Source organism: Hemicordylus capensis, chromosome 2 (genome assembly GCF_027244095.1).
Source record: "Hemicordylus capensis ecotype Gifberg chromosome 2, rHemCap1.1.pri, whole genome shotgun sequence".
NCBI classification, from domain to species: Eukaryota; Metazoa; Chordata; class Lepidosauria; order Squamata; family Cordylidae; genus Hemicordylus; species Hemicordylus capensis.
This window is the reverse complement of record NC_069658.1, coordinates 227,615,756-227,627,091: the sequence shown is the minus strand read 5'-3', so window position 1 is coordinate 227,627,091 and position 11,336 is coordinate 227,615,756. Positions and strand designations below refer to the sequence as shown.

General features: G+C 42.7%; 1 protein-coding gene across 1 annotated transcript in view; it reads right to left on the bottom strand.

Annotated features, from left to right (window-relative positions):
- The window catches only part of LOC128345485 (zinc finger protein 420-like), a 49,098-nt gene that overhangs the window by 27,339 nt on the left and 10,423 nt on the right, over positions 1–11,336 (bottom strand). The window contains exon 5 of the mRNA XM_053297494.1: positions 8,982–9,108. Within this exon, the coding sequence (XP_053153469.1) occupies positions 8,982–9,108 (127 nt within the window). The remainder of the gene's footprint in view (positions 1–8,981; positions 9,109–11,336) is intronic.

The window sequence follows — 11,336 nt, the reverse complement described above, 5'->3', positions numbered from 1 at the left end:
GCCCCTCTATGGATATGGTGTGGCCAAGCTCCAGACTCCCAGTCATAAGAATATAAGAACAGCCCTGCTGGATCAGGCCCAAGGCCCATCTAGTCCAGCATCCTGTTTTGCACAGCAGCCAACCAGATGCCGCTGGAAGCCACAGGCAGGAGTTGAGGGCATGCCCTCTCTCCTGCCATTACTCCCCTGCAACTGGCCATCCAGGCTGTTGGCTGTCACCACATTCTGTGGCAGAGAGTTCCACAAATGGATCACGCATTGTGTGAAAAAGTACTTCCATTTGTTGGTCCTAGACCTCCTGGCAATCAACTTCATGGAGTGACTCCTGGTTCTAGTGTTGTGTGAGAGGGAAAAGAATTTCTCTCTCTCCACACCATGCATGATAAAAAGCCGGGCATGCAGGCGTGGGGGTGGGGACAGTGGCGTTGGGTGGGCTGACCGGAGACACAGATGCTCTGCACCCAGCCCAGCTAATTCCCTTTAAAGCCCTTTGTTGCCTAGTCCTGTATCTCTGAAAACAGGGAGCACCATCTTCCACACCACCATATCCATCTTTTGAGGAAAGCCTGCAGGTGCTCTTCCCAGATATTGCCTAAGGGGAATATCTTAGTGCTCACATGTAGTCTCCCATTCAAAAGCAAACCAGGGTGGACCCTGCTTAGCAAATGGGACATTTCATGCTTGCTACCACAAGACTAGCTCTCCTCTTATCTGGCTCAGTATGGTCTGCTTTGATTGGCAGGAGCTCTCCAGGGTTTTGGACAGGGATCCTATCTGGAGATGGTGCCAGTGATTGAAACTGGGACCGTCTGCATTTAAAGAAGATGCTCTACCCCTAAGCTATGGCCCCATCCCCTAGAGCAGTGTTTTTCAACGTTTTTGGAGTCATGCACCGGTACATCCTTTGTGCGCAGTTTCCAGGACCAGCAGTTAGTGAAGGTGTTCCCCCCACCCTCACCCCCCACCCCAAAACAATTTCAAGCCACTGGAGGGCACCGCCGCTGGGAGCTCTCCAGAGCTCATTTCTAGGCAGGCAGCCCTCACTGCTGGGATAACTCCTTGACTTGAGGAAATTATTAGACCACTTCTAAAAAAGTCTGCCTTCAATCCCTCAGAGTTGGGTAACTACAGGCCTGTTTCCCACCTTCTGTGGTTGGGCAAGGTAATTGAGAGGGTGGTGGCTTCCCAGCTCCAGGCGGTCTTGGAGCAAACTGACTATCTAGACCCATTTCAAACTGGCTTCCGGGCTGGCTATGGGGTGGAGACTACCTTGGTCGGCCTGATGGGTGATCTCCAGTTGGGAATTGAGAGAGGAAGTGTGACTCTATTGGTCCTTTTGGACCTTTCGGCAGCTTTTGATACTATCAACCATAGTATCCTTCTGGAGCGTCTGAGGAGGATTGGGAGTGGGGGGCAATGCTCTTCAGTGGTTCCGCTCCTACCTTTCAGGCAGGTTCCAGATGGTGTCCCTCCGGGACTGTTGTTCTTTAAAGTCTGAACTTTCATATGGTGTCCCTCAGGGTTCCGTATTGTCTCCAATGTTGTTTAATATCTACATGAAACCGCTGGGAGAGATCATCAGGACATTTGGTGCAGGGTGCTATCAGTATGCCGATGACATCCAAATCTATTTCTCCATTTCAACATCAGGAGAGGACATAACCTCCCTAAATGCCTGCCTTTAGTCGGTGATGGGTTGGATGAGGGATAACAAACTGAGGCTGAATCCAGATAAGACAGAGGTACTCATTGTGTGGGGTCAAAACTCAGGAGATGAGATTTATCTGTCTGTTCTGGATGGGGTCACACTTCCCCAGAAGGAACAGGTGCACAGTCTGGGGGTGCTTCTGGATCCGAGCCTCTCCCTGGTGTCCCAGGTTGAGGCGGTGGCCAGAGGTGCCTTTTTTCAGCTTCGGCTGATACACCAGCTGTGTCCGTTTCTTGAGATGAATGACCTCAGGACAGTGGTACATATGCTGGTAACCTCCCGACTGGATTACTGCAATGTGCTCTATGTGGGGCTGCCTTTGTATGTAGTCCGGAAACTACAGTTGGTTCAGAATGTGGCAGCCAGGTTGGTCTTCGGGTCATCTCAGAGAGACCATATTACTCCTGTATTGAAAGAGCCACACTGGCTGCCGATAAGTTTCCGGGCAAAATACAAGGTGCTGGTTATAATCTATAAAGCTGACTTAAACAGCTTGGGCCCTGGGTATTTAAGAACATCTTCTTTGGCATGAACCCCACCGCCTACTGAGATCATCAGGAGAGGTCTGTCTGCAGCTGCCACCGGCTCATCTGGTGGCTACTCGGGGACGGGCCTTCTCAGTTGCTGCCCCGATGCTTTGGAACGCGCTCCCTGAGCTTTCCTATCTGACATTTTTAATAAAATCTTTAAAGACACATTTGTTCACCCAGGCTTTTAATTAAATACCGTTTTGGTGATTTTAACTTCATTTTAAACTTGTTTTGGGGTTTTAAATTGTAATGTTTTAACTTTTTGTTGTCATTTATTTTAAGCAATGTTTTAATTTCTTTGTCATTTATCTGTTTTAACTAATGTTTTAACTCATGGATTCTCAAACTTGGGTCCTCAGGTGTTATTGGACTTCAACTCCCATAATCCCCAGCCTCAGTGGCCTTTGCTTGAGGATTATGGGAGTTGAAGTCCAATAACACCTGAGGACCCAAGTTTGAGAATCACTGTTTTAACTTCTTGTTTTTGTTGTAAACTGCCCAGAGATGCAATCAATCAATCAATCAAATATAGCTTCCTCGAAATGAACATTATCCTAGCAGTGAGGGCTGCATGCCTAGAAATGAGCTCCGGAGAGTTCCCAGCAGCGGTGGCCCCCACCGGCTCAAAATTGTTTGGTGGGGGGATTAATTCCTCATGGACCAGCACAGACCGGCACTCAATTCCTCACGGACTGGCACTGGTCCACAGACCGGTGGTTGAGAAACACTGTGCTAGATCACAGCTGTACAACTTTGGTCCTCCTGTAACACCATGTAACCATGTAACACCGATATTCAAAAAGGGATCTGGGGGCGATCCGGAAAATTACAGGCCGGTTAGTTTAATGTCCGTTCCAGACAAATTTATGGAAAGCATCCTCAAGGATAAAATTGTAAAGCACACAGAAGAACAGGCCCTGCTGGGAGTGAACTAGCATGGCTTCTGCAAAGGTAAATCTGGCCTCCAACCTTTTGAAGTTCTTTGAGAGTGTCAACAAGTGGGAAATAACGGAAGTAATAAGCCAAAGCAAAGCCAATAAAGCACCAGGGCCTGATGGATTACCAGCTTTGTACTACAAGTTATTTAAAGCTCAATTAATACAGCTTTTGCAATGGACGATGAATGATATTTTGCAAAAAGGAAATATGCCGGAGTCTTGGAAGTATGCTAACATTGCAGTAATCCCCAAACCGGATTAAGATTCAATGCAAGTTAAAAATTACAGGCCAATCTCACTGTTAAATAATGATTATAAACTTTTTGCTGCCATTTTGGCAAGGAGAATGAAGGTTGTACTAAGAGCTTCATTCATGAAGATCAAGCAGGCTTTTTGCCAAAAATGCAATTAAGAGATAATGTGAGAACAGTCCTGAATGTATTGGAGTATTATGAAAAACACAATGATAAACAGATAGCTATGATCTTTCTGGATGCAGAGAAAGCATTTGACAATGTCTCCTGGCAGTTTATGTGGAGGCTACTGGATGCAGTGGGAGTTGGTAATAATTTTATTAGGGCCATTAAGACAATATATTCAGAACAATATGCTAAAATTATTATAAATGGGGAACTATCGGATAATTGTAAAATACAAAAAGGAACTAGACAAGGTTGTCCACTTTCCCCATTACTTTTTATATTAGTTCTAGAAGTGCTTTGTAGAAATATTAGAGAAGATGAACAAATACAAGGCCCGAAAGTAGGGAAACAGGAGTATAAACTTAGAGCCTTTGTGGATGATGTGGTGTTTTTTTTCTAAATAATCCATTAGAGAAGATCGGAAGGCTCTTGGAAAAAATAGAACAATTTGGCCAATTGGCTGGGTTTTATATAAATAAGAGTAAAACGAAGGTGTTGACAAAAAATATGGACCAGAAATCCAATGATAGACTTTATGAAACAAGCGAATTGAAAGTGGAGAAGAAAATTAAATACTTGGGTGTCTGGTTGACAAACAAAAATTCTTTGTTATTTTCAAATAATTATATCAAAATATGGAATACAGTAAAAATTGATTTGCAAAGATGGACTAGAATGAACTTATCTGTAATGGGAAGAATTTCAGTTGTGGAGATGAATGTTCTACCTAAAATGTTGTTTCTTTTCCAGACTATTCCTATAATTAATACATTAACCTGTTTCAAGCAATGGCAAAAGGACATAACCAAATTTGTTTGGCAAGGGAAAAGGCCAAGAATTAAATATAAAAATTTAACATGCTAAAGAAAGAGGTGGTCTTACCCTGCTGGATTTAAGGTTGCATTTTGATGCTGCTTGTTTGACATGGTTAAAAGAATGGATAACATTAAGAAATCCCAGAATACTTGATCTGGAAGGATTTGATAGAAGGTTTGGATGGCATTCATTTCTGTGGTACGATAAAAGTAAAGTGCATAAAGACTTCCTCAATCTCTATGTAAGAAGGAGTCTAATAGGAGTGTGGGTAAAATATACAAAATGGCTGGAATCTAAAACTCCATTATGGGTATCCCCGATTGAAGCTTTGGCATGTAAAGAGATAAATATGCAATCTGAATGGGGTACCTATAGGAACTTGTTATGTTTTAAAGAGAGGGGCTGTAAATTAAAAAACCTAATCAAAGTACAAAATTTGGTTAGTAACTGGTTTTAGTATCGTCAGCTAAACGAAATTTACAAGAAGGATCTTAAAGTTGGATTTGAGGATCAAATGTCGAGATTCGAGAAGGAATTGTGTGAAAATGATGAAAAATTAGTCTAAGTTGTATAAGTTGTTGCTTTTGGTGGAGACAAGAGATGAAGTGGTTAAAATGACTATGATAAAATGGGCTCAAGATGTTGGTCATAATATAGATATGGCAGCTTGGGAAAAATTATGGAAAACTGATTTAAAGTTCACAAGAAGTTATACTTTAAAAGAAAATTATTATAAGATGATGTACAGGTGGTATTTGTCACCAAAAAAATTAGCATTAATGTATAAAAATGTTCCAAACAAATTTTAGAAATGTGGACAATGTGAAGGAACCTTTTTTCATATGTGGTGGTCATGCAGGAAGGCAAAGGCCTTTTGGGATATGCTACATAATGAGTTGAAGAAAATTTTTAAAATGACATTTCCTAAGAGGCCAGAATCCTTCCTGCTGGAAATAATGCAAGGAGAGTTCTCCAGAAGAAATTTAACATTTTTAATGTATGCAACCACGGCGGCTAGAATAGTATATGCGCAGAAATGGAAAGATAATAAAATGCCCTCAAAAGAAGTTTGGTTGATAAAAGTTTTGGAATATGCTGAGATGGCAAAACTTACAGCACTTATAAGGGATGAAAACTTGGAATGTTTCAAAGGAGATTGGGAGCCATTCTTACTTTACTTAAAGAACTATTTTTCCAATATGGACCTTTCAGCAGGGTTTGAAATTTAGTAACAACAGCACGTTGGGTAGGGTAAAATCGAGTTTGCAATGTGGAGTATATGTGTTTTGAATTATTATAGCAATGGTAGATTTGTATAGCTAATATGAACCGTGCAGACTGGTAAGCGGGAAGTCAATATTTACTTAATTAAATGTAATTGGATTGTTAAGATATTGTAAAAACCAATAAAATTTTAAAATGCAAAAAAAGAGAGAGTGTCAACAAGTGTGTGGATCAAGGTGATCCAGTTGACATAGTATATATACCTGGACTTCCCAATTTTTTTGACAAAGTTCTTCATCAAAGACTCCTGAGGAAACTTAGCGGTGATGTGATAAGGGGACAAGTACATGTGTGGATTGCTAACTGGTTGAAGGACAGGAAACAGAGGGTAGGTATAAACAGAGTTTTCATAATGGAAGGAAGAAGTGGGGTCCCCCAGGGATCTGTACTGGGACCAGTGCTTTTTAATTTATTCATAAGTGATCTAGAAGCAGGGGTAAGCAGCGAGGTGGCCAAATTTGCAGATGATACCAAACTCTTTCGGGTAGTGAAATCCATAACGGATTGTGAGGAGCTCCAAAAGGATCTCTCCAAACTCGGGGAGTGGGCGACAAAGTGGCAAATGCGGTTCAATGTTGGCAAGTGTAAAATGATGCACATTGGGACGAAAAAGCCCAACCAAGTCTACGTTGATGGGATCCGAGCTGTCAGTGACTGACCAGGAGAGGGATCTTGGGGTCGTGGTGGACAGTGCCGACTCAAAAATACAAGATTTGGTTAGAGATTGGTTTCAGTATCATCAGTTAAATGAGATGTATAAGAAGGACCTTAAAGTCGGATTTGAGGACCAGACTTCAAGTTTTGAGAAGGAATTATGTCAAAATGATGAAAAATTAGTTTCTAAAATGTATAAACTGTTGCTTTTGGAGGAAACAAGAGACGAAGTCGTTAAAACGACTATGATAAAATGGACTCAAGATGCGGGGCGTAATATAGAAATGGCAGCCTGGGAAAAGTTAGGGAAAAATGATTTAGAATTTACTGCATGTTATGCTATCAAAGAAAATTATTATAAAATGATGTATAGATGGTATCTGACACCAAAAAAATTGGCATTAATGTATAAAAATGTTTCAAACAAATGTTGGAAGTGTGGACATTTTGAAGGCACATTTTTTCACATGTGGTGGACCTGTGGGAAGGCTAAAGCCTATTGGGATATGATATATAATGAATTAAAGAAAATATTTAAAATGACATTTCCTAAGAAGCCTGAATCCTTCCTGCTAGGAATAACACAAGGTGCAATATCTACAACCAATTTAACATTTTTTATGTATGCCTCCACGGTGGCTAGAATTATATATGCACAGAAATGGAAGTCTAGTGAACTGCCTTCAAAAGAAGACTGGCTGTTAAAAATTTTTGAATATGCGGAGATGGCAAAAGTTACAGCACTATTAAGAGATCAAAACTTGGAATGTTTTAAAGAAGATTGGAAACCATTTTTGTTGTATCTAAAGAATTACTTTCCCACTATGGACTTGACAGCAGGGTTTGAAATTTAGTATAAATCGCAGGTTGGTTAGATTAATTATGTTTGTAAGGGTTTGAATTTATGTTTTGAATTATTATCATAGCAAGGGTAAATTTTATAGTTGTTGATTCACGAAGAAATGTGAGCGGGAAGTCCACCTTTTATGTGTGTATTTTTAATGAATGATAATATTGTTATTGTTAAAATCAATAAAAATTGAATTTGCAAAAAAAGAAAGAAAGTGCCGACTCAATGTGCAGCAGCTGTGAAAAAGGCCAATTCTATGCTAGGGATCATTAGGAAGGGGGTTGAAATTTAAAATAAAACAACTAATATCATAATGCCCTTATACAAAACTATGGTGCGGCCACACCTGGAGTACTGCGTACAATTCTGGTCACGATGTCTCAAAAGAGACATTGTTGAACTGGACAAGGTGCAGAAGCGGGCAACCAAGATGATAAGGGGCCTGGAGCACCTTTCTTATGAGGCAAGACTACAACACCTGGGGCTATTTAGTTTAGAAAAAAGACGACTGCGGGGAGGCATGATAGAGATCTATAAAATCATGCATGGTGTGGAGAAAGTGGATAGAGAGAAATTCTTCTCCCTCTCCCATCACATTAGAACCAGGGGTCATCCCATGAAATTGATTGCCAGGAAATCTAGGACCAACAACCAGAAGCACTTTTTCACACAATGCATAATCAACTTGTGGAATTCTCTGCCACGAGATGTGGTGACAGCCAACAACCTGGATGGCTTGAAGAAGGGTTTGGATAACTTCATGGAGGAGAGGTCTATCATTGGCTACTAGTTTGAGGGCAATAGGCCACCTCCAGCCTCAAAAGGGAGGATGCCTCTGAGTACCAGTTGCAGGGGAGTAACAGCAGGAGAGAGGGCATGCCCTCAACTCCTGCCTGTGGTTTCCAGCAGCATCTGGTGGGCCACTGTGTGAAACAGGATGCTGGACAAGATGGGCCTTGGGCCTGATCCAGCAGGGCTCTTCCTATGTTATGTTCCTATGCTGGACTACAACTTCAATACTCCTTGACTATTGGCCACTGTGGCTGGGGATGATGGGAGCTGTAGTCCAAAAAATGCTGAAGGGCCAAGGTTGTGCACTAAACAGATTATGTGTTCCATTCCAAGTGCGAAAGGGAACACATAATTTGCAGAACATTCCATCAAAACAACCGGGTGAGCCGGTGGTTTCGATGAAACTATCTCAGAACACTAAAAACATTCCAAGTATTCCATTTTTTCCTCCAAAATGGCACCCTTCTGGCCTCTGCACACATGAGACAGCCAGTTGCATAGTGGTGCTGACCACGCAAATGTTGGCTGTGCTTGTGCAGATGCCAGAAGAGCACTTGGAACACTCGGAATGTTCCGAGTCGGAACAGGCTCGTTCTGTTCTGAGCTTGAAATGGACCCTTCATTTGAACACTCAAAACAGCCTGTTTCAAGGTGAAATTTTCTGAGTTCTGAATGTTCTGCACATCCCTATTGTGTAGTCCTGTCTTAGACTTAGAGGAAAGGTTATTTTCACTACATCCCGCTTCCAGGAAAGGTGAGTATGAAGGCTGCCACAGATACTCAGGTCTGATGTCACCTAGGGTTCCTCCAAAAAGGGGCCACTCAATAAGGGTTCCATCCCGCTATGAAGAGACTGCACAATTGTGCCAGACTGGAAGAGGACAATGCAAATTAGGTACTCAAAACACAGGAAGTATGCCAAGATGCTAAAGACACTTAAGGTTTTGGGAAATAATTCTATCAGTGAGGGGAAAGCAGGAGCCTTACCCAGGTATACCAGAGTTCTGTAGTTCTCCTCCATGACTTCCTCATGCAGAGCCTTTTGGGCTGGATCCAGCAGCGCCCATTCCTCCTTGGAGAAATACACAGCCACCTCCTCAAAGTTCCTCACAGCCTGAAAGAAAAAAGAAAATTACTACTACAATGATGAATATTTATATACCGCTCTTCAACCAAAGTTCTCAACACGATTTACATAGAAAACATGTGAGCCACCCCAGAGATGGTAGTTTGGAGCAGCATACACATTTGATAGGTAGATTGAGAGATCCCCTGTTCCCAAAGGGTTCACAATCGAAAAAGAAACAGAAGGCAGATACCAGCAACAGCCACTGAAGGGACTCTGTGCTGGGGCTGGATAGGGCCAGTTGCTCTCCCCCTGCTAAATTAAAGATAATCACCACTTTAAAAGGTGTCTCTTTGCTCAGTTAGCAGGATGTTCTCACAAAATATCACAGTCCTCGAAGTCTGTCAAGGGGAAGTGACTGGAGCTGTTCCCCTGAAGGATCCAACACTTCTTCTGTGGCCTTCAATGCCTTCTGAATGGGCAACTTTGGCAGAATTCAAGGAAAACAGGCAGAAAACTACTGGTCAGGGGGGGGAAATTGATAGAGGCCAGTCTGTCTTGGATGGGGTCACACGCCGCTCGAGTCTACAGCTTGAAATGCTCCTGGAACTAGCCTCCTCTTGAGAGGATCAGGGGCAGCTGATAGAGCCTTTGCATCCATTTCGGTCTCAGTGACTTGGCTTCAGTGATCTAGTAATTTAGTTACATCTCATTTTGATTAATTTAACTCAGGGCTTCTCAGACTTGGGCCTCTGGTGACATGATCCTGGGGGACCCCTCCCCCAAGTAGGGAACAGGGCAAAAGGGTCTGGGAGCAGTGGGGCTGTGCTGTAGGGATGGGCAGGGTTCCTGTACCTTTTTGCCCTTCAGGGTCTCAGCAGGGACATCTGTTTCCCAAAGCTCAGATCAGTTGGCTCTTGAGCAGTAGTATTCAAAGCTATGTCTGTAATTTGTTTAACCCAGTAATTAATACAAAACAGCAGTAACTTAATCTTCCATTCACTGAGCTGTATGTGAGTGGGCCCATTGAAAGAACAGTACTTAAAATGCAGTGCAATCCTATGCATGTCTATTCAGAAGTAAGTCCCATTGAATTCAATGGGGCTTAACACCAGGTAAGTGGGCATATTCCTGAACTTCTGATAACAGAACCTCCCAAATTATTTAGATCTATTTAAGTGGGATGTGTGGCCATGGGGGTGTGGTGGTTGGGTGAGTGTCGCGATGGGGTGTGGCTATAGGGACTGTTATATTATTATTAATTTTTATTATTATTTATTACATTTATAAACCGCCCCATCCAGAAGCTCTGGGCGGTGTACAACAACTTTTAAAAGACATAAAAACACACAATTCAAAACACAGTGCTAAAAACAATATTAAAACCATTCAAAAACAATGGAAACCATTTAAAACCAATTAAAATACCTTTAAAAAAACAACACCACTTTACAAGCCTTGGAAGGCCAGGCCAAACAAATAGGTTTTTAGGGCTCTCTTAAAGGCCGAGAGCGTGCCTAAACTGCGGATTTCTGTCGGGAGTGCATTCCATAGACCAGGACCAGCTACAGAAAAGGCCCGGTTCCAGGTCGCCACCAGTGGTCCATCTCCGAGTTACCACCTCCTGTGGTAACTGGAGATGGACCTCTCCAGATGACCTCAAAGAGCGCTGGGGATCATACCGAAGAAGGCGCTCTCTAAGCTAACCCAGACCCAAGCCGTTCAGAGCTTTAAAGGTAATAACCAGCAGTTTGTATTTCGCCTGGAAACATATCGGCAGCCAGTGCAGCTGTTTTAAGACAGGCATAATATGGTCTCTCCGGGTTACCCCAGAGACCAATATGGCTGCCGCATTTTGAACTAACTGAAGTTTCCAAACTACGTACAAAGGCGGCCCCATGTAGAGCGCATTGCAGTAGTCGAAAATGGAGGCTACCAGCTGATGCACCACTGTTTTGAGATCGTTCTTTTCAGGGAATGGACGCAGCTGTTGAATCAGCCAATGCTGATAGAAAGCACTCTTGGCCATAGCCTCCACCTGAGATACCATGGTGAGGCCTGGATCCAAGAGCACTCCCAAGCTGTGGACCTGTTCCTTCTGGGGAAGTGTAACACCATCCAGCACAGGAAGATCTAACTCATCCCTTAAATTCCGATCCCCCACAATGAGCACCTCTGTCTTGCTTGGATTCAGCTTCAATTTGTTATCCCTCATCCAGCCCATTACTGCCTGTAAGCAGGCATTTTGGGAGTGAATGCCATTTGATGATGATGAT